This window comes from Stegostoma tigrinum, chromosome 45 (genome assembly GCF_030684315.1).
Source record: "Stegostoma tigrinum isolate sSteTig4 chromosome 45, sSteTig4.hap1, whole genome shotgun sequence".
NCBI lineage: Eukaryota > Metazoa > Chordata > Chondrichthyes > Orectolobiformes > Stegostomatidae > Stegostoma > Stegostoma tigrinum.
The window spans coordinates 14,857,054-14,881,127 of record NC_081398.1 but is presented as its reverse complement, the minus strand read 5'-3'; the positions used below and the strand labels follow the sequence as shown (position 1 = coordinate 14,881,127).

The following is a 24,074-nucleotide window of genomic DNA, read 5'->3' as shown; positions in this document are numbered from 1 at the left end:
ACGGAGCGGGCGCGGGGGGTGGAGACGGAGCGGGCGCGGGGGGTGGAGACGGAGCGGGCGCGGGGGGTGGAGACGGAGCGGGCGCGGGGGGTGGAGACGGAGCGGGCGCGGGGGGTGGAGACGGAGCGGGCGCGGGGGGTGGAGACGGAGCGGGCGCGGGGGGTGGAGACGGAGCGGGCGCGGGGGGTGGAGACGGAGCGGGCGCGGGGGGTGGAGACGGAGCGGGCGCGGGGGGTGGAGACGGAGCGGGCGCGGGGGGTGGAGACGGAGCGGGCGCGGGGGGTGGAGACGGAGCGGGCGCGGGGGGTGGAGACGGAGCGGGGCGCGGGGGGTGGAGACGGAGCGGGCGCGGGGGGTGGAGACGGAGCGGGCGCGGGGGGTGGAGACGGAGCGGGCGCGGGGGGTGGAGACGGAGCGGGCGCGGGGGGTGGAGACGGAGCGGGCGCGGGGGGTGGAGACGGAGCGGGCGCGGGGGGTGGAGACGGAGCGGGCGCGGGGGGTGGAGACGGAGCGGGCGCGGGGGGTGGAGACGGAGCGGGCGCGGGGGGTGGAGACGGAGCGGGCGCGGGGGGTGGAGACGGAGCGGGCGCGGGGGGTGGAGACGGAGCGGGCGCGGGGGGTGGAGACGGAGCGGGCGCGGGGGGTGGAGACGGAGCGGGCGCGGGGGGTGGAGACGGAGCGGGCGCGGGGGGTGGAGACGGAGCGGGCGCGGGGGGTGGAGACGGAGCGGGCGCGGGGGGTGGAGACGGAGCGGGCGCGGGGGGTGGAGACGGAGCGGGCGCGGGGGGTGGAGACGGAGCGGGCGCGGGGGGTGGAGACGGAGCGGGCGCGGGGGGTGGAGACGGAGCGGGCGCGGGGGGTGGAGACGGAGCGGGCGCGGGGGGTGGAGACGGAGCGGGCGCGGGGGGTGGAGACGGAGCGGGCGCGGGGGGTGGAGACGGAGCGGGCGCGGGGGGTGGAGACGGAGCGGGCGCGGGGGGTGGAGACGGAGCGGGCGCGGGGGGTGGAGACGGAGCGGGCGCGGGGGGTGGAGACGGAGCGGGCGCGGGGGGTGGAGACGGAGCGGGCGCGGGGGGTGGAGACGGAGCGGGCGCGGGGGGTGGAGACGGAGCGGGCGCACCAGAGGGGGAGAGAGAGAGCGGGCGCACCAGAGGGAGAGAGAGAGAGAACGCGCCAGAGGGAGAGAGAGAGAACGCGCCAGAGGGAGAGAGAGAGAGAGAACGCGCCAGAGGGAGAGAGAGAGAACGCGCCAGAGGGAGAGAGAGAGAGAGAACGCGCCAGAGGGAGAGAGAGAGAGAAAACGCGCCAGAGGGAGAGAGAGAGAAAACGCGCCAGAGGGAGAGAGAGAGAGAAAACGCGCCAGAGGGAGAGAGAGAGAGAAAACGCGCCAGAGGGAGAGAGAGAGAGAAAACGCGCCAGAGGGAGAGAGAGAGAGAGAACGCGCGCCAGAGGGAGAGAGAGCGAGAGCGCGCGCCAGAGGGAGAGAGAGAGAGAGCGCGCCAGAGGGAGAGAGAGAGAGCGCGCGCCAGAGGGAGAGAGAGCGAGAGCGCGCCAGAGGGAGAGCGCGCGCCAGAGGGAGAGCGCGCCAGAGGGAGAGAGAGAGAGAGCGCGCCAGAGGGAGAGAGAGAGAGAGCGCGGGAGAGCGGGAGAGAATTCGGGGAGACAAGTTAGTGATGTACAGCAAACAATACATTTCACTACGGAGTAACCAAGCACAATGTGTTGACACAACCCGCACAAAAATGAAGCTCAGTTCCTCAAAGTTTCAGAAAGGAATATTCCTGACTTCACAGCATGCAAAGGAAGCAGGTCTGCCTTTCAAGGGGACGGGGAGGAGAGGGGTAGAGGAGACAATATACACTAGGTTACAAAGACAGGGTTAACATGGTACGAGCAAGAATACACAGTAAAATTGAACAGTTTATCGATACCTCCAAAGCTTGATGCATTCGTGGTCCCAGCTTGCTGCGTAGGCACTTGGCTCCCACTCATTGTCCCAGAAATGCTGAACACAAAATAAGAACAAGAGAAACTGTGAGCAATTAGTAACTTCATCCAAGAATATACTCTGTACCTGCAAAGGAATGGAAACTGTGCAGAGACAGCTTTACTCTGTATCTAATCCTGGGCTGTATCTGCCCTGTGTCACCGATAGGGAGGACCCAGCAGAACGCTATGATACAGTCAAGACTGTGTTACCACGGGAGTCCTCAAAATTGACTCTGAACCCCATGAAATCTTACGCTATCAGGTCAAACATCGACAAGGAAACCTATTATTACACCCATCAGCCTTTTCTCCATGTTGACGGTGGCAAGGGATCAAAATGTACTCTGGATGGGGAATCAGCAGCAGCACTACTGATTGAGTTGGTTCAGTACTAAAGAACTTTGATATCAGACTGTATCTGTAGCACATAGTGAGCAAACCAAGTGGAAAAAGACATTTGTCCTCACCCTCATCATTCTGCCTGCCAGAGATGCATCTAAGACAATATCAATACAGTGGCCACTGCACAGTCCTTGTACGTCCTGCCTTCACACTGTGGACATCTCCTATGGTGATGTGTGGCGCCATCACAATGCCAAATGGGACAGAATTCAAACACATCGAACACTTTAAGACTGGGCATGCACGGGCCAACAATAGCAGCAGAATTATGTTCAACTACAACATGCAATCTCAAAACCTATTACATCTGCCACGCAACAATTACCAACAAGTTGGAGACCAAAGGAGAGTACAGGAAGGGTGCCAGGAGCAGCATCAGACATACCTAAAAACGAAGTGTCAATTTGATGAAGTTACAAAAAATCATCTAGTATAGATGTATAGCGAACAGCAAGGCTGCAGAGTAAATTGTAACATCAGCAAGAGTACAGTAACCTTGGCTCAAACGTTATTTAAATGTGTAGTGCAGCTATCAGGGCAGCACTACTAAGTCACAGTGCCAGGGACCTAGGTTCAATTTCATCCCAACGCTACCGTCTGTGTGGGTTTCCTCCAGGAGCTCTGGTTTCCTCCCACAGTTTAAGTATGTGTAGGTTAGGTGGATTAGCCATGGGAATGCACAGTTACAGGGACAGGGTGGGAGTATCCGTTTGGTGAGATGCTTTCGGAGGCTCAGTGCAGACTAAATCGCCTACTTCCACACTGTGGGAATTCTATGATTCTAAGATGCATTTTGTTTTAAGGGCCATTGTCAATTGTATTTTGACTGTTATACTTGAAATTTTAATATGCAAGAAGATTTATTTTCTCAAATATTACTTTTTCAAAGTTATTTTAACCTGGATTTTATCTTGGATTGTCAATAGCTTGTTAAAGAATCTTTTGTTTGCCTGTCATACCTTATAATGTCAGAGTTTACAATAATGAGAAGAAAAATGTGGGAAGCTAAGTTTGGTGGTGTGGTAAATGTGAAGAAAGCCTTTGGACTACAGGACAACGTAGACAGGGTCCAGAGGTACCCCGCATCACAGGCACTAGTCTTCAGCCAAATCCAATCATTCCTTGTGATATCAGCTTGAACATCTGGGGAGGGCTTAAACTAGAGTGGCAGGGGGCTGGGCACCAGTAAATTAGAAAGAAAGGACAGGCAGAGACAGGTAAACAATGACAATGGTACTAATGGGCTGAACTGTGTTTACTTCAATACAAGGAGGTATAGGTAAGGTAGATAAGCTTAGAACCTGGACCAGCATATTGGACTGTGATGTTGTGGCCATTACAGAGATATGGATAAGAGAGGGACAAGACTGGCTTCTCAACGTTCCAGGGTTTTGTTGTTTTAGAGGAGAGGGAGGTAAGAGAGGTGGAGGAGCTGCATTACCAATTAGGGAGAATGTTATATCTGCACTCAGAGAGGACATACTGGACGGCTCATCCACTGAGCCAATATGGGTACAGCTCAAAAATAAGATGCGTGCAATCACTCTGGTAGGATTATACTGTAGGCCCCCAACAGCCACAGACAGATTGAAACAGTCAGCATGGCTTTGTGCAGGACAGATCAGGTCTTACTAACTTGATTGATGACCTTTGTCACGTCCTCAAAAAATTCAATGAGGGTAGGGTAGTGGATGTTGTTTACATGGACGAGTAAGGCTTTTGACAAGGTCCTTCATGCTAAGCTCATCGAAAAGATTGAAATGCATAGGGTCCACTGCAACTCAGCTGTGTGGATTCAGAATTGGCTTGCCCATAGAAGACAGAGGGTGTTGGTGGAAGGGTGTTTTTCAAACGTTAGTGACTAGTGGTGTTCTGTAGGGATCAGTTCTGGAACACCTTCTATTTGTGATATATTTAAATGGCTTAAATGAAAACGTAGAGGGGGGGTATTAGTAAGCTTGCAGACGATACGAAGTTTTGTGCAGTTGTCGATATTGTAGAAGGTTGAGAAGGGATAAAGCGTGATATAGGTCAGTCGCACGTATGAATGGACAAATGGCAGATGTAGATTAATATGGGTGTAGTTCAAATATTAAGAAAAAGTATACAGCTAATGGCAGGACCCTGAGCAGCATTGATGTACAGAGGGATTCTAGGGCTCAAGACTACAGGTCCCTGAAAGTAGCCACACAAATAGATAGGGTGGTAAAAAAGGTGCACTGCCTTTATTGGTTGGGAAATCAAGTACAAGAGTTGGACGTAACAATGCAACTTTACAAGACTTTGGTTAGGCCACACAGAGCACTGCATTCAATTTTGGTCACCACATTACAGGAAGGATGTGGAAGCTTTGGAGGGGGTGAAGAAGGTGGTTACCAGGATGCTGCCTAGATTAGAGGGTATGAGTTACAAGGAAAAAGTAGAAAAACCCCGGTTGTTTTCTCTTGAGCTCTGGAGGCTGAAGGGAGACTTGACAGGCAAGTCTTTTTTTTAAAACACAGAGACTGGTCAGAGGCTGGAACATGCTGCCAGGGGTGGTGGTGGAAGCAGATATGATTGGGGCATTTGAGGGACTTTTAGATAAGCACATTAAAATGCAAAAATGGAGGGAAATGGACCAAGGGCATGCAGAAAGGATTAGTTTTATATAGCATCATGTTTGGCACAATATCATGGACCAAAGTGCCTGTTCCTGTGTTGTACAACTCTGAAAACTACATCAGCAGGAAGCGTGTCCCCTGAAGCTTCTCACGGATCACATGGATTGGTTGCAGCAGCAGTTAGAGGTACTTAGAAGTATGCAGCCGGCAAGAAGTGTCATAGGTAGGAATCTCCTGTGGCTCTTCGCGTGCGCGTGTGCAGAGCTTCACCTGTCAGGGGATGGCAACAGCAGTAACCAGAGCAGTGGCACCACAGCTAGCTCTGCAATACAGCAATGAGAGTCAAAGTGCAGGCAAGTTGTGGTAGTCAGGGACTCTGTAATCAGGGACACAGATCAGTGTAAGTAAGGACACTGGTGGGGACAGAGATCGGGTCCTGCAAAAGCAACTGACAAAGTTAAAATGCAGGACCTCTAGAGTTGTAGTTCTGAAATTATTACTCATGCCACATGATAGTGAGGCCAGAAATAGGAAGATAGTACAGCCAAATACGTGGCTACAGAACTGGTATTGGAGAAAGGGGCACATGTAGATCATTGGGACCTGCACAAAAAGGATGGTTGCAGTTAAACTGGAGAGGCATCAATACACTTGTGGAGAGTTTTGCTGGTACCACTTGAAGGGTTGAAACTAGCATGGCAGGGAGATGGGAACCAGTCAGGATTTGAGGGGAAGGTAGAGGCTCGTAGAACGAACAAGCAGGATCCGTTTAAAGAACAACGCAGAGCTATAAAAAGTTCAGTCAGCCAGGAGGAAGAAATAATAAAACATTAAGTATAGGATAGAGTGTACAGCCAAAATTAGAGCTCTTTATACAAACGCATGGAGCAGAAGGAACAAATTAAGTGAGCTTCTGGAACACATTCAAATTGGAAACTCTGATATAGTAGCTATTATAGAGGCGCGGCTGCTTGATGATCAGGGCTGGGATTCAAACTTACTAGGTTATAAGGTGTACAGGCAGGGATATAGAAAACCAAACAGCGGGCAGAATAGCATTAATGATGAGAAACAGAATCACTTCTATAGTGAGTGAGGATGTATCGAGGGGAAACAATCCTGTGAAGACCTTACAGGTGAAATTAAGGGACATTAAAGGAACTAAAACCACAAAAGGTAGCATATACAGACCATCTGATAGCAGCTCAGAGGTGTTAGATTGAATAAGTACTGAACTTAGGCAATTATGTAGAAAAAGCACTGCAGTATTAATGGGACATTTTAATCTTAACATAGACTTGAAGAGATAGACAAGTTCCTACCAGAAAGATTGTGAATTTCTAGAGTGTGTCAGGGATTGTTTCCTACGACAATGTGTCTTGGATGCGACAATGGGAGCAATGAGTCCAATTTAGCGACCTACTCGTTCTTTATTTGTCAAATAATGATCATGTCATGACTGAGTTTCATGTAGCATTTGTAGCAGACAAGCAAAAATTGGATACTAGAATTTTGGATTTAAGTTAGGCAGACTTTAACACAATGAGGTAGAAACTGTCCAGACTAAACTGGAAAGCTCTGCTAATATCTAAAATAACAAAGGAATACTGGAGGTTGCCCAATGAAACATTTAATGGTCTTCAGATGCCGTTTGGACTCACTAGAAGGAAAAGCTCTACCTCACACAAAATGAACAGCCATGGTCATCTGAGCTAAGAGACAGCATAAAATTAAAGAAAGGGCTCATAAAACCACATATAACAATACAGGTCCCATTGAATGGGACAAATACAAAGGCAAAAAAAGCGCCTCAAGCGGCTTACAAGAGCAGCTATAAATGAAAGGAAACTTGTAAGGGATGTAAAAAAAAATCAGAGACTTTATAGTTACATAAGGGGAAAGCAGCTGGTTAAGAGTACAAAGTGTGAAGCCGAATGAACACAGCAGGCCAAGCAGCATCTTAGGAGCACAAAAGCTGACGTTTCGGGCCTAGACCTTTAAGAGTACAGTTCTGATGAATAGTCACTGAACTTGAAAAAAAGTTAACTCTGCTTTCTTCCCACATACTCTGCCAGGCCTAAGTTTCTCCTGCAATGTGTGTCATGGTGAAGAGTACTACCAGTCCACTGAAGGCTGAGTGTAGTAACATTGTCAATGACCATGGGAAAATGGTAGATATGTTGAGTGATTACTTTGCTTCAGTATTCGCAGCAGAAAAGGGAGGATAACTTGCCAGAAATCCCAAAGAAATTAGCAGAATATCAGGGACAGGGTCAAAATAAGATTATAAACAAAAACAGAAATATCTGGAAAGGCTCAGCACGTCTGGCAGCATCTGAGGAAGGATCACTGAACATGAAACATTAACTCTGATTTCTATCCACAGATGCTGCCAGACCTGCTGAGCCTCTGTTTTTGTTTGATTTTCAGCATGCACAGATCTTTCACTTCTTAGCCAAAAGAAAAATAGTTTAAGTAAATCATCAGTAATGGGGATATTAACAGAACTGAGGAGTGCCAAATCCTTAGGACCTGATGATTTTCATCCATTGGTGTTAAAGGATGCAAGAGGTCACACTGTCGATGGTGTAGCCTGGATTCATGAGCTGTACCCATGGATTGGAAAGTTGCTCACATCAGTCCACTCTTTAACGGTGACAGGGAAGGCAGAGAATTATAGACTAGTGAGTCTGACATCTGTGGTGGGAAAATTGTTGGAGTCTATAATCAACAATAGCACATCTCGTCACCTTGAAAAAGTTTGGTTAATCAGAGACAGTCAGCACAGATTCATGAAGGGTAGGTCACACTTGACAACCTTTAGAGTTTTTGAAGAGGGGACAAGGATGGTGAATAGAGCTAAGTCAACAGATATTGCTTACATGGACTTATAGAAAGCTCTGGTTAAAATCCCACACAAAAGATTATTAGCTAAGGTGGAAGCCCATGGAATTGACAGCAAATTACTAACATGGATAGGAAATTGGCTGAATGGCAAGAAACAGTTGGAATACAAAAACACAAATTGGCAGGATGTGACTAATGGGACCCACAGGGATCTGTGTTGGGGCCTCAATTATTCACACTATTCATGAACAATTTGAATGATGGCATAAAAAGTCAAATATCCAAATTTGCTGAAGGCAAAAATCAGGCAACATTGTAAATAATGTTGATGACAGCATAAAATTACAATAGGATATTGACAGATCAGGTGTGGTCAAGGCTGGGGCAGATGTAAGCAAGTGTGAGGTTATCTATTTCAGACCAAAAAAGGACAGATCACAGTATTTTCTAGAATGCTCTAAGTTAAATACAATGATATCCAACAAGATACGGGTTCAGGTGCACAGCTCTTTAAAATGCATGAACAGGTACAGAAAATAGTCAAGGCGGCTAATGGAATGCTTGCATCATATGTAAAGGGCTGCAGTATAAGGATGCGGATGTTATGCTGCAGTTAAACAAAACCCTGGTTAGACCCCACTTAGAGCACTGAGAGCAGATCTGGGTATCACATCTTAGGATAGATGTTTCGGCCTTGGAGGAAGTTCAAAACAGGTTTATAGGACTGATACCCTGGACTTCAGAGGTTAAGTTACGAGGAGAGAATAAACAAATTAAGCCTTTATTCTCTTGAATTTAGAAGGTTAAGGTCCTCAGGCTATTAACAGTGAAAGACAGGATAGATAAAGATAAATTTCCATGATTGAAGTTTCTAGAACCCGGGGCTTAATCTATGAATTAGGGCCAGGCCATTCAGGAGAGATGTTAGAAAGCACTTCTACATGCAAAGAGTAGAGGAGGTTTGGAACTCTCTTCCTCAAACAGCTGTTGATGCTAAATAAAAACTGAAAGAACTGCGGATGCTCTAAATCAGGAACAAAAACAGAAGTTGCTGGAAAAGCTCAGCAGGCCTGGCAGTATCTGGCTGTCAAAGCTAATACAATTGTTCAACTTAAAATCTGCAGATGACAAATTTTTATTAAACAAGTGTATCAAGGGATCTGGACACAAATCAAACATGATCTTATTAAACAGCGGAGCAGGCCTGAGAGGCCGAATGGCCTACTCCTATTCCTGTGTTTCTAAGAAATGGTTGGAGGCACTAGATCCTGCAAAGGCAACAATCTGTCTATTATAACAAAGATTTGTGGTCCAAAAACTTGTTGTATCCCTTGCCAAGCTGTTACAACTACAACACTAGCATCTACCAGTGTGGGAAAACTACCCAGGTAAATCCTGTACCAAAAGGAGGAAAAATCCAACCTCATCATTAATTCTCTAAGGAGTCTGCTTTCAATCATCAGTAAAGTGGGGAAAGGGGTCACTGATGGTGCTATCAAGTAGCACTGCTCAGCAATAACCTGCTTATGGACACTCAGTTTGTGTTTTGCCAGGACAACTGCATTCTTAACCTCACTACAGCCTTGGTCCAAATATGGACAAGACAGGTGAATTCCAGAGGTGAGATGAGAGTGACTGCTCTTGACATCAAGGCCACATTTGACCACATGTGGCATCAAGGCGGCTGGAAAAACAGGATTCAATGGAAATCGGGGCAAACTCTTCACTGGTTGGAGTCATACCTGGCAAAAAAGATTTGAGTCTGTTATATCAGTTTCAGGGCATTTTGCAGAAATTCCTGAGGGTTGATGTTCAACAGCATTCCCATCACTGAATCTCTCACTGTCAACATTCTGGGGTTTACCACTAAACAGAAAAAGAATGAGGCCAGCCAAATACAAGACTTCAGGTGCAGGTCAAAGTTGGGATTTCTGTGACAAGTGACTAATCTGCAAGCTCGTGCACAAGACTCAAGTCAGGGGTGCAATGAATACACCCCACTTGCCTGGATGAGTGCAGCTCCAATACTCAAGAAGTTTGCACAATCCAGGACAAAGTATCCAGACTGATTAGCAGCCTGTTCACCAGTCAGTATTCATTCCCTTCATCAGTGATGTGGTGGCAGCAATATGCACCATCAAGAAGATGCATTGCAGTAACTCAGTGAGATCCTTTCCAGCATCTTTCATAACCAAGCCTCAATCACAAAGACACGGGCAGTAGATGCATAGAAACATTCTCCCCTCCAAGTCTCACACCATCCTGACTTCAACTATATCAACGAGATAGCAAAAACTGCCAATGCTGGAGTCAGAGATAACAAAGGTAGCGGGGCTGGAGGAACGCAGCAGGGCTGGCAGCATCAGAGGAGCAGGAAAGCTGATGTTTCAGTCAGCACTCTTCTTCAGAGATTCTGAAGGGCTGAGCCAAAACGTCAACTTTCCTGTTCCTCTGATGCTGCCTGGCCTGCTGCAATTCTCCAGCTCCACAATGCATTATCTTAAACTACATCAACATTTCTTTACCATTCTGGAGTCAAAATCCTAGAACTCAATCCCTAACAGAACTGTGAGTGGCATGTAAAGCCGCTGCAGCGGCTCAAGAAAGCGTTTCACCAACCTCTCAAGGGGCATCAAGGGCAGTGACCTGGCCACTATTGCCTACATCCTGAGATTAAATAATAAAAAAATTGTCTCAAGCAGGGTACCAACTTGTGCAGTTGACCAGAACGGTTGGCAAGTTGTTCAATCCCAAACTGTCCTCACTGACAACACTCACCTTGCCTAACACAATAAATTACACTAGAAAGGATCGAAGAGGAAAGGGGAGGTAGCGACGGGAAAAGACAGACCACTACAATACCTGCTAGTGCCTGCACCGGCATTATTTGAAGGCACTCCCATATTAAATACGCTGCTGTACTCAGCTCCTGTATACTGGCTCGAAGAGACTGTGGGTTGGCTGCTCGTTGCTGAGGTGAAGCTGAAGCCGGACATCTGGCCACCTGCTGCTAAAAAACAGTGAACAAGGAAACAAAGTTACTGCACTGCTCCTTTACCCTTCTTCACTTGGCAGGGGCCATAGTACCTCATCCTTCATGCATCACCAAAGTGATCAATCCTCTTCGCTTGCTGGCGAGAATACCCCAAAGGCCAGGCTTGGGCCCAGGCAACCCATGAGCGCGCCTCCGGAGCAGCAAATGGGATCAGACTGACTTTCTCCATCATCCCTTACTCTTGGTGCTGTGGAGCAGTGCCATGCCACAAGGCTGTTGAACAACATGCCTGGGGACCTACCTGTATTCACAATGTCTTTCACAAAGTAAAATGCCTCAGGTAACTTTAAGCAGCACGAAAAGAAGAGTAAGGCAACGTGCTGGGGATATCAAGACTAGAGACTACCAAAGTGAAGTTGAAGGATCATCTTAAAAGAGACAGTTTTAGAACGGACCTCCAAAGCTTGACCCAGGAAACCAATGCGATAGTGACAGAGTTCGGGACTGACAAAAAGACCAGCACTGGAGAGTTGCAAGGCTACAACAGATAAGGGAGGGAAGAAGCAAACAGAGATGTGAATAAGAATTTAAAATAAAATATCGATGCATTGCTGGGCCAGTAAGGTGAATGGAGGATTCTGATAGCAGGGAAGGATAGATTAAGGGGGCCTTGATGCTCATGAGTAAATGGGCACTGGAGTTTCAGATGGGCAGATGTTTATGGTGGTGGTGGGGGGGGGGGCAGAACTGTGCTTTGGAATATTCAAATCCAGATGAAACAAAAGGCAGCATGGTGGCTCAGTAGTTAGCAGTACTGTCTCTCAGGACCAGGGACCCGGGTTCGATTCCACCCTCCGGCGACTGTGTTGCATTTGAATTCTCCCCATGTCTGTGTGGGTTTCCTCCGGGTGGTCTGGTTTCCTTCCATTGTCCAAAGATGTGCAGTTTAGGTGGGTTGGCCATGCTAAATTGCCCAGAGTCTGGGGATGTGGAGACTAGGTGGACTACCCATGGGAAATGCAGGGTTACAGGGACAGGGTAGGGAGATGGGTCTGGGTGGGATGCTCTTCAGAGGGTCGGTGTGGACTCGATGAGTTGAATGGCAAGCTTCCAAGCTATAGGGATTATATGATCCTGTGGAGAGAGATGAGGATTTCATCAGCTAACTTGACAGAGCAAGGAGTTATGAATGATATAACACCACACTTTATGAACTAAGCCACGGAGCGAGGCCTGTAAAAGTTGCTGTGACCTGACTTTAGGCAAGGTTGATAAAATAACAGACAGAATGACTCAGCATTTCCGCTGGAAAACTTGGTGAGGCTGCGATGCACATTGCTACCAAACCGAGAAAAAAAGCTGCAGGAATGAAGTGAAACCGGAGTTTACACACTTACAGCCAAACATCTGAAATATAATGCCACTCTTTTGGGAGTGGTGATGTGTTTTACTGTGGGCTCAAAGCATTTAATATAGGTTCAAAACATTTAATGCATGCTAAATAAAAATAAATCAGAGAACACAACAGATTTGATTCAATAGGTTTTTCACATTTTAACATTCCAAACAAAAATATTATTTTTTTAAAACAATATTCTCCTGGGCCATTTCAGGACACCACACAATAGAAGTGAATGGGATGGAGTTCGGATCCATTGGGATTGTGTACAACAGGAGTGAACAAATCTGAATGTGGTCTTGGGATCACTGCGAGAGTGGGCAATCACCAGTTGCCCAAATGTAGCGGGGCTGGAGGATCAGAGAGTAGTTTAAGTCAAAAGTGTGACAAAAACAGTCTAAGAAGCCACATTTCAGGTCCCAAGCAACAACAGCAACTAGAAATGTATGTTCTGACAGGGGTACCCATCACTTTGGCATTACTTAGTGGCATAGGCCTGAAGCTTTGGCAACAGCACAAAGTTTTCTTTGTCTTTACTTGTGAGAGATGGGCAATACCGGCTGGCAAGCATTTATTGCCCATCTGTAGATGCCTTTGAGAAGGTGGCAGCAAGCTGCCTTCCTGAACTGCCGTACAATGGGCAGACCTGCACTGACCTTAGGGAGTGCATCGCCAATGACTGCACCATGTTCAGCACCATTTGTGACACCACAGAACTGAAGCAGTCCATGTTCAAATGCAACAAGCTCTGGACAACATCCACACTTGGGCTGACAAAAGGCAAGTAACATTCAAGCCACACAAATGCCAGGCTATGACCATCACTGGTAAGAGACATTCTAGCCACCATCCTTTGATATTCATTGGCGCTACCATCATTGAATCCCCCACTACCAACATCTTCGGGATTACCGTTGAAAATAAACTCAACTGGACGCACATATAAATACAGTGGTTACAAGGTGAGGGCAGAGGCTAGGAATATTGCAGCAAGTAACTCAATTCCTGACTCCCAAAGCCTGCTCTCCATCTACAAGGCAGAAGTCAGAGTATGATGGAATACTACCCACTTGCCTGGATGAATGCAGTTCCAAATGACACTCAAGATGCTGGGTACCATTTAGGTGAAACCAGTCCGCTTGATTGGCACCAGATCCAAATATACCCATTCCGTCCACTACTCACAAACAGCAGTGTGTACCATGCACAAGATGCACTGCAGAAATTCTCCAAATATCCTTAGCCAGCACCAACCAAAATTATGACCACTTCTATCTAGAGGACAGGGCAGCAGATACATGAGAACACCTTTCATGGTCATTTTATTTTATCCGTCTTTGTGGCCTCGTGCTACAAAGAGCAAAGAACAATATAGCACAGGAACAGGCCATTATGCCATCCACACCTGCACTGACATATTTTGCTGTTCCATACCAAAACAGTATCCCTCTATTCCCTTCCTATTCATGTACTCTTCCAGGTGCTTCTTGAATACTGCAATCCTGTCTGCTTCCACCAGCTCTTCTGGCAGCGTGTTCTAGGCACTCACCATCCTCTGTGAGAAAAACTTGCCGTTCACATTTCTTTTAAACTTCACCCCCGCACATTGTGCCAGTGTCCCTCAGTAATTGACCCCTCCATCCTGGGAAAATGCCTCATACTTTCCGCTCTATCCATGTCGTTCATAATCTTATAGACTTCTATCAGGTTCCCCCTCAACATCCAACATTCCAGAGAAAACAAACTCAGTCTATCCAAACAAAAACAGAAGTTGCTGGAAAAGTTCAGCAGGTCTGGCAGCAGCTATGAAGAGAAACCAAAGTAAGCATTTTGGGTCCTGTGACCTTTCCCCCAGTCTATCCAACCTTCCTTCATAGCTAAAATCCCCCAAACCAGGCAACTTTTCTGCAATCTCCCCAAAGCATCCACATCTTTTTGGTAGTGTGGTGACCAGAACTGTGTGCAATATTCAAAGTTCTATAAAGCTGCAGCATAACTTGCCTACCCTTATTCTCAATGCCCCTTCCAATGAAGGCAAGCATGCCTATTTTTACTTCCTTATCTACCTGCGCTGCCATCTTCAACGATCTGTGGATGTGAACATCCAGGTCCCTCTGCATTTCAATACACCCAAGGGTTCTGCCATTCACTGCAAAACTTCCACCCCTACTTGACTTGACCTTTCAAAATGCATCACCTCACATTTATCCAGATTAAACTCCATCTGCCAGTTTTCTGGCCGATTATCCAACTTACCTATATCCTGCTATAGCCTCTGACAAGCCTCCCTCACTACTGGCAACTCCAGCATCTTTGTATCATATGCAAACTTACTCATTCGACCAGCCATGTTTTCCTCCAAATCACTTATGCAGACCATGAACAGCAGAGGTCCCAGCTCTGATCCCTGTGGAACACCAGCAGTCACAATCTTCCATTCGAAAAAGCATCCTTCCACTGCTACCCTCGGTATCCTATGACTCAGCTCATTTTGCATGCATCTTGCCAGCTCATCCCTGATACCATGTGACTTCATTTTTGGTACCAGTCTGCTATGAGGGACTTTGTCAGAGGCTTTACTGAAGTCTATATTGACAACATCACCCACTTCTCCTTCATCAATCATCTTCGTCACCTCCTCAAAAAACCTGATCATTTAAGAGCTCACCTACCTCTTCAGGCTCCACACATAGATTTGCTCCTTGTCCTTAAGTGGGCCAACCCGTTCTCTGGCAGCCGTTTGAAATACTCCCACATTTCCGACATGGGTTTACCCTCAAACAGCCACCTCAAATCAACATTCTTCAGTTCTTGCCGAATATTGTTATAGCTTGCATTCCCATAATTTAAAACCTTCACCCAAGGGTTGCTTTTATCACTATCCATGATACCTTAAAACTCACAGTATTACGGTCACTACTCCCAAAATGCTTCCCCACTGAAACTTCACTCACCTGGCTGGACTCATTTCCCAAAACCAGGTAAGCATGACCCCTTATTTTGTTGGACTGTTTACATGCTGTGTCAAGAAATCCTCCTAATGGTCCTTACAAATTCTGCCTCATCCATGCCCTTGGCACAAAGTGGGTCCTAAGTCAATTTAGGGGAAGTTTTACATCCACAACATCCCTGCTTGTTTTTACATCCTTCCATAACCTGTCTATATTTTCTCCCCTCTGGCTGTTGTGAGGCCTGTAGTGTACCCCCAGCATTGTGATTTCACTTTTCCTATCCCACAGTTTTGTCCATATTGCCTCGCTGTATGAGTTCTCTGCTATATCCTCCCTCAGAGTTGAGAGATTCTCCTTTACCGGTAATATAACTCCCCCACCCCTTTTACATCCTCTTCTATTACACCTGAAGTATCTATATCCTGGGACATTCGGCTGCCAGTCCCGACTCTCTTTCAGCCAAGTCTCTATAATTGCAATAATGTCATAGTTACAGGTACTAACCAAAGCTTTAAGTTCATCTACTTTGTTTATTATACTTCTTGTATTGAAACACATGCACTTCAGGCCATCTGCCCTGCTCTTTTCAGCAGTGTTTCCTTGCCTGTTCTTGTTCTTAGTCATGTTTGCCTTAGTTTCTACCTCTCCATCAATTTCTGCATCTACCGCACTACTCCTCTAGTTTCCATCCCCCGCCACACTGGTTTAAACCTACCTCAACACCCCCACCCCAACCACACACCAAAGTATGCTCCCAGCCCCAAGGAAATCGGTCCCAGTCATGCCCAGCTGAAATCCATCCAGTTTGTACAGGTCCCAGCTCCCACAGAACCAGTCCCAGTGCCCCACAAATCTGAAACCCTCTCCCCTCACACCATCTTTTCAGCCACGTGTTCATTGTATATATTCTGCTGTTGCTACTCTGACTAGCTGGCGGCACTGTTTCAATCCTGAGATAAGTGCCTTCGAGGCCCTACATTTCAACTTTCTTCCCAATTCTCTACATTTTACTTTTAGGGCCTTATCCCTTTATTAAAGTATGTCATTAGCACCAATGTTTACCATGACCATTGGTTGTTCACCCTCCCCCTACAGAATGCCCTGCAACCACTCCAAGACAGAGGATCCTAGGACCAGGGAAGCAATATCATCATCCTAGACTCAAGTTTACGGCCACAGAAACAGCTGTATATTCCCCTTATGATTGAATCAACTATAACTATAGCATTTAGGGGTAGCCAATGGTTTAGTGGTATTATCCCTGTATTATTAATCCAGAAATCCAGTTGATGTCCTGGGGATCCGGGTTCGGATCCCACCACAGCTGATGGTGGAATTGGAATTAAAAACTATCTGGAGTTAAGAATCTACTGATCACCATGAATCCACTGCGCATTGTCAGAAAAAGCCATCTGGTTCACTGATGTCCTTCAGGGAGGAAATCTGCCAGCCTCACCCGGTCTGGCCTACATGTGACTCCAGACCACAGCAATGTGGTTAACTCTCAACTGCCCTCTGAAATGGCCTAGGAAGCCACTCAGATATAACAATCACTACAAAGACTCAAAAGAAATGAAGCTGAACGGATCACCTGGCATTAACCAAGGCACCGGAAAAGACAATGGCAAAACTAGCCCTTTTGACCTTGCAAAGTCCTCCTCACTAATGTCTGGGGTTTAGCTCTCTGAATTTTGGCACTGCCTCTCAGTCGAGCAACAGCCTGACACAGCCACACTCACAGAATCATACCTTAGAAAAAATGTCCCAGACATCACCATCACCATCCCTGCATATGCCCTGTCTCACCGGCAGACCTATCAGAGGGGACGGCACAGCGGTATACAGTCGGGAGGGAGTTGGTCTAGGAGTCCTCAACATTGACCCCAGACCCCATGAAGTCTCATGACTTCAAGTGAAACATGGGTAAGGAAACCTCCTGCCGATTACCACATACCGTCCTCCCTCAGCTGATGAATCAGCATCCTTAATGTTGAACAACACTTAGGAGAAAGCACTGAGGATGGCAAGAGCGCAAAGTGTCCTCTGGGTGGGAGATTTCAATGTCCACCAAGAGTGGCTCAGCAGCAGTACCACCGATCGAGCTGGTCGGGTACTAAAGGACGTAGCTGCTCGACTGGGTCTGCAGCAGGTGATGAGCGAACCAACAAGAGGGGAAAAGGTACTTGGCCTCATCGTTACTAATCTGCCTGCTGCAGTTGCATCTGACCATGACAGTATCGGTAAGAGTGACCACTGCACAATCCTTGTGGAGATGAAGTCCCACCTTCACATTCAGAATAACTTCCATCCGTTGTGTGGCACTATCACCGTGCTAGATGGAACAGACTTCACACAGATCTAGCAACACAAGGCTGTGCATCCATGATGCACTGTGGGCCATCAGCAGCAGAATTGTACTGCAACACAATCTGTAACCTCATGGCCCAGCATATTCCCCACTCAACCATCACTACCAAGCCAGGGGATCAACACTGGTTCAAGAACAGTGCCGGGAGCAGCACCAGACAAACCTGAAGATAACCTGGTGAAGCCACCAAACAGGACTACTGGCACACCAAACATTGAAAGCAGCAAGTGGTAGGCAGAGCTAAGCAATCCACAACCAACGGAGCAGATCTAAGCTGGTGGACAATTAACAATGCACTGGAGGAGGATGCTCCACAAATATCCCCATCCTCAATGACAGAAGAGTCCAGCACATCCGTGCAAAAGAGAAGGCTGAAGCATTCGCAGTAATCTTCAGCCAGAAGTGCCGGCCGGACATCCGTCTCAGCCTCCTCCAGTGGTCCCCAGCATTACAGATATGTCTTCAGCCAATTCAATTCACTCCACATGATATCAAGAAATCCAGCTGGAGGCACAGATTCTGCAAAGGCTACCAGCCTTGACAACATTCCGGGAATAGTACTGAAGACTTGTGCTCCAGAAGTTACTGCTCCCTCAGCCAAGCTGTTCCAGTACGGTTATAACACTGGTGCATACCCAACAATGTTGAAGATTTCCCAAATATGTCCTGTACACAAAAAGCAGGGCAAATCCAACCCGGCCAATTACCGTCCCATCAGTATCCTCTCAATGATCAGTAAAGTGATGGAAGGTGTCATCAACAGTGCTACCAAGCAGCACCTGCTCAGCGACACCCTGTTTAGGTTCTGCCAGAACCACTCAGCTCCTGACCTCATTACAGCCTTGGTTCAAACACAGGCAAAATAAGCTAAATTCCAGAGGGTGAGGTGTGAGTGACAGCCCTTGATATCAAGGATGCATTTGACCAAGTGTTCCATCAAGGCGCCCTAGCAAAACTGGAATCAATGGATATCAGGAGGTAAATGCTCTGGTGGTTGGAGTCATACCTGACATATCAGAAGACAGTGGTAGTTATGGGAAGTCAATCATCCCAGCTCCAGGAATCTCTCCAGGAGTTCCTCAGGGTCATGTCCTATGCCCAACTATCTCCAGCTGCTTCATCAATGACGTCCCCTCCATTATAAGGTTAGAAGTGGTGATGTTTGCCAATGATTGCACAATGTTCAGCACCATTCATGACTCCTCGGATACTGAAGCAGTCCATATTCAAATGCAACAAGATCCGAACAATAGTCAGGGTTGAGCTGACAAGTGGCAAGTGACATTCGTGCCATACAAATGCCAGGCAATGACCATCATCAATAAGAGACAATCTAATCACTGCCCCTTGACATTCAATTGCATTACTATCACTGAATCCCTCAGTATCAACATCCACCATTGACCAGAAACTCAACAGGACTCACCACATGAATAGAGTGGCTACAACAGCAGGCCAGAAGCTGGGAATACTGCAGCAAGTAACTCATCTCCTGACTTGTCAAAGCTTGTCCACCATCTACAAGGCACAAGTCAGGAGTGTGATGGAATACTCCCACTTGCCTGGATGAGTGCAGCCTCAACAACACAAGAAGCCTGACATCATGCAGGACAAAGCAGCCCGCTTGATTGGCACTACATCCACAAGCATTCACGCCCTCCACAGCCGACGCTGAGTAGCAAGAGAGTGTACTATCTACAAGACTTGGTGAAAAAATTCACCAAAGATCCTCAGATGGCACCTTCCAGACTCACCACCACTTCCATCTGGAAGGACATGGGCAGCAGACATATTTGAACATCAGGACCTCCAAGTTTCCCACCAAGTCACTCACCATCCTGACTTGGAAATACATTGCTATTCTTTCACTGCTGCTGGGTCAAAATCCTGGAATTCCCTTCCTAAAAGCATTGTGGGTCAGCCCCCAGCAGAAGGACTACAGCGGTTCAAGAAGGCAGCTCACCACCACCTTCTCAAGGTCAGCTAGGGATGGCCAAGAAATTCTGGCCAGCCAGCAACACCCACAACCCGCAAAATGAATAGTAAAAAATGTCTCTATCTATTTCTCCCTCCCTCTGCAGCAGAGCACCATTGTGCTTCTGTCCTGAGGGGCCGGGCCCCTCAATTGTACCCAAATTTATGCATCTGTTTTGCAGGGAACAGCCACAGGAGATAGAACTGAACTTGATTTCACTCGTCACCATGGTGAGTTGACACTACAGTTATTACTCAGTCTTAAAAACCTGTGCACCAGGCAGTAAAAACCGGACAACAGAAATGAGGTGTAAAGAATAACTAAGTTGAACGAATGGTCTCTTTCAAAGCTACAGATGTGGCTGGCAGAACTTAATTAGGTTCAAAGTGTGCATGATGATGATGAAAGACAACATAAAAGTACTAAAATGGGCACAACAGAGAAGCTCCCACCACATCAAGGAAGGTACAATGAACAATGCTGACAACAGGATGTATTTTCCAACACAGAAAACATGAAAATACTCACGTACAATAACTGCCTACAAAGAACAGAAACAGTCATGCAGATTGAACAGGCAACATAAGTTAGAGTTCAAGAAACCAGAGGAAGCACCTCAAAGATATCAAGAACTGCCGATGCTGGAGTCAGAGCTAACGGTGTGGAGCTGGAGGAACATAGCAGGCCAGGCAGCATCAAAGGTGCAAGAAAGTTGATGTTTTGGGTCGGGATACTTCTTCAGAGAAAAAGGAAGGGTCCCAACCCTAAACGGCAGCTTTCCTGCTCCTCTGATGCTGCCTGGCCTGCTGCACACCTTTCTCAAGCAACTCAAGCCTAATTTCCTTAGCTCCATTTCACACCCAGATCAAAAACCACTTATATCCTTATCTAACATAATTACTTATTACACACATAGTGTGTAAACATCTAGGAAGACAGCATCATATTTCAGTAATCCTGTCAACTTGTCTTACCAGCAATGAATAAGTGGACTAAGTGCTTGCAATGCACCAGCTCACAGAGACGCCAACCTAAATATATCACCCTTTGATCATATATGATTGGAACGAAAGGCATCCAATGTTAATATTAGGACATTCCCAGGTCAGAAACGGTACAGCACAGGGCTATATACAGAATAAAAATCCTCCTATTATTTTAAAAAGTCTAAAGTAAACAAAGACATAATGTCAAAGACTCATACAGCATGGAAACAGACTCTTCGATCCAACCTAGCCACGCCAACTAGAATCCCAAACTGAACTAGTCCCACCTCTCTGCACTTGGCCCACATCCCTCCATAATGTGGAGGTGAAATGGCTCACCTGACAAAGCATCAGCACTCCGACAGCTTGCGATTTTACATAAACCTGTTGGACTATAACCTGGTACCATGTGACTTGAACATATCCTTCCAAACATTTCTTATTCATGTACTTCTCTAAATGTCTATTAAAATGTTCTAACTATATCCACATCCACTTAACTTCTAAATGATGACATGCAGAAGGAGATTTTGAGCTATAAGGAGACACTGGATAGGCTGGTACTTTTTCCACTGAAGCGTAAGAAGTTGAGGTTTCTAAAAGCATGTGGGATATAGATAAGGTGAAAGGCAGGTGTATTTTCCCTAGAGTGGAAATTTATAGATTAGAAGGCATACTTTTAAGGTGAGAGAAGGGCATGAGGGGCAATTTTTCTTTTTAAAAACTGAGCGGTCCGAAACAAATTTCATTGACATCATTCCATCACTACTTCCAGGACAGGGACAGCACAGGGTTAAATACAGAGTAAAACTCTCTCTACTTTTTTTTAAAACTGAAAGTAAACGGGAGGTTCCTTCTACACTGTCCCCATCAAACACTTCCAGGACAGGGTTGGATATCAGGTAAAGTTTCATCTACACAGGCAAGAACCTTCCTCAGTCATTAAACATTGAAATAATTATTTCACACGAAACACTGCCAAGGTAGGCTGAAATTGAGCCTGCAAATTTCTGCATCTGCCTGGCTTAGTATCAGTAAGTGGATATTCTTGTAAAACTGAAGCAGACATTTAGGAGACAAGTTATCAAGGATCCAGGTCTACCTGCCCACCAGAGTCTACCTGACAGCTCTCTCAACCTACCACAGGATCACTTGAGGAGCTCCAGGGTCGGCACTTGATGCTCACTAAACTGCACTTCCTGGTGGCTAGGAAAAGCTGAGGTCACAACTGACATATCCTTTAAGAGCTCTATATTTTCAATTTAACAGGCCACGTACTGCAGCTGAGTAGAATTCCTCCCGAGATGAGGAATTCAGGAACTGAACTCCATCACCTGCAGAGTCAAAGGCTGAACAAAAAAAAAGACAGGATGGACAATGCAACGAGGTGAGAATCTAACTGGAGGCATGGACAGCTATACTACAGGCTGCGGGACAGAACCACAGAATCCTGTATCATTCTGTATCGAAGCAGCAACAGCTGAAAGTCAACAATTGGCTTCAGCAGCTTTGGAGGCAATTGGAAACCCAGAAGAGGCAATTCCATGCCTGATGCTCAATCAAAAGGCACCCAATCTCTGATGGCACGTCATCACTGTGTCTGAGGACAGACCTCAGAGGGTGCCACAGCTTCAGGCACAGGGTCAGAAGCCATGGGAACAGAGGAACCAGTGAAATTTCACTGGTGCTAGTGGAAGAGCAAACATTCACACTACACAAATGTCAGGCTACGTCCATCACCAACAAGAGACAAACTAACCACCAACCCTTAACATTCAATGGTATTACATCATTAAATTCCCCACTATCAACCCAATAGATTAACATTGGCCAGAAGCTTAACTGCACTTGCCATATAAACACAGTGGCTACAACTGCAGGTCAGATGATAGGAACACTGCGGCAAGTAATTCACCTGACTCCCAAAGCCTGCATAAGACAAGTAAGGAGTGTGATGGTATACTCTTCACTTGCCTGACAAGTGCAGCTTCAAAACCACTCAAGAAGCTTGACCCCATCCAGGACAAAGCAGCCTGCTTGATTGGCACTACGTCCACAAGCAACCATTCTCTCCATCACCAATGCTCAGTGACAGTGGTGTACACTATCTACAAGACGCGCTGCAGAAATTGACAAATTTGCTCAGACAGAACCTTCCAAACCTACAACCATTTCAATCTAGAGCAACAGCAGCAGATACATGAGAACTCCACCATTTTCAAGTTCACCTCCAAGCCACCCACCATGCCGATTTGGAAATATATTGCCATTGTCGCTGAGTTAAAATCCTGGAATTCCTTCCCTCGTGGCATTGTGGGTTAACCCACAGCAAACGGACTGCAGCAGTTCAAGAAGGCAGCTCACTACCACCTTCACAAGGGCAACCAGAGATTTGCAATAAATGCCAGCAGCAAGCCCTCCATTCCAACCAAATTTTAAAAAAGGATACATTTGCTTATGGGTAGAGGATCCTTCAGGAACAGATTGTACTTCCTGTAAATCAGACATGAGGAAGAAAAGAAGAAACCGCCTTGTATATTGCTTACCCATAGTAGTAATGCTCCTTGCATTTTGAAAATGAGACACCCAGAGGAAAAAAGTAGAGAATCTGCCCTTTGCTGGATTGTCACCACTGCACAATTTGCATGCTGAGGCAAGTAAAATGACAACAGGGCATCAAGAGTCTGAGGGGGATGGCTTGTGCATGCACATATTGGGTTAAGGACGGACTAGAGCTGTCCTTGTTACATTTTTTTTTCAACAGGGATGCTCATGGTTTTGGAACCTTCCATCCACCTCCAATTCTCTATTTTACATTTCTTGCCCCAAAATGTGAAGACAGTTCACCATGCTAAAATGGAACAGATAGATCTAGCAACTCACGATTGGGCATTCATGAGATGTGGTGGGTGATCAGTAGCAGCATTATCTACAACCTCATGGCCTGGCATATCCTCAAGCCAAGGGACCAACCGTGGTTCAATGAAGAGCACAGGATAAAGTGCCAGGAGCAGCACCAGGTATACCTAAAAATGAGGTGTCAACTTGGTAAAGCTACAAAACAGGGAGTATTTGCACTCCAAATGGTACAACCAGTAAGTGATTGGGCAAAGTGATCCCACAAGCAGCAGATCAGATCACAGCTCTGCAGTCTACCATATCCAGTTGTGAATGGTGATGGACAATTAAACAATTCACTGGAGGAGAAGGCTTCACAAATATCCTATTCTCAATAATGGAAGAGTTCAGTACATCAGCGCAAAAGATGAGGCTGAGGCATTCAACTATCTTTAAGCAGAAGTGTCGAGTGGATGATCAAGCCCTTCCAAAACTGCGATCACAATCACCTCGAGGCACGAGGACAGAAGGAACATGGATATATTACCACCTTCAAATTCCCCTCCAAACTACTTACCATCTTGACTTGGAAATATTTGCTGTGCTTTCAGTGTCACTTGAGTCAAAACCTTGGAATTCCTTCCCTCCTTAGCACTGAGATTGCACCTACAACACATGGACTACAGTGGTTCAAGAAGGCAGATCACCACCACCTTCTTCAAGG

At 46.7% G+C, this 24,074-nt stretch overlaps 1 protein-coding gene across 4 annotated transcripts in view; it reads right to left on the bottom strand.

Moving 5' to 3' along the window:
* LOC125448687 (arf-GAP domain and FG repeat-containing protein 1-like) overlaps nucleotides 1–24,074 on the bottom strand; it is a 104,659-nt gene that overhangs the window by 13,881 nt on the left and 66,704 nt on the right. For 2 of the 4 annotated variants that reach the window (XM_059642533.1, XM_059642535.1), the window contains 2 exons: nucleotides 10,701–10,848; nucleotides 1,932–2,005 (listed from right to left, as the gene is read on the bottom strand). In XM_059642533.1, the coding sequence (XP_059498516.1) occupies nucleotides 1,932–2,005; nucleotides 10,701–10,848 (222 nt within the window). The remainder of the gene's footprint in view (nucleotides 1–1,931; nucleotides 2,006–10,700; nucleotides 10,849–24,074) is intronic. The other 2 variants (XM_059642534.1, XM_059642536.1) reach the window with 1 other exon arrangement.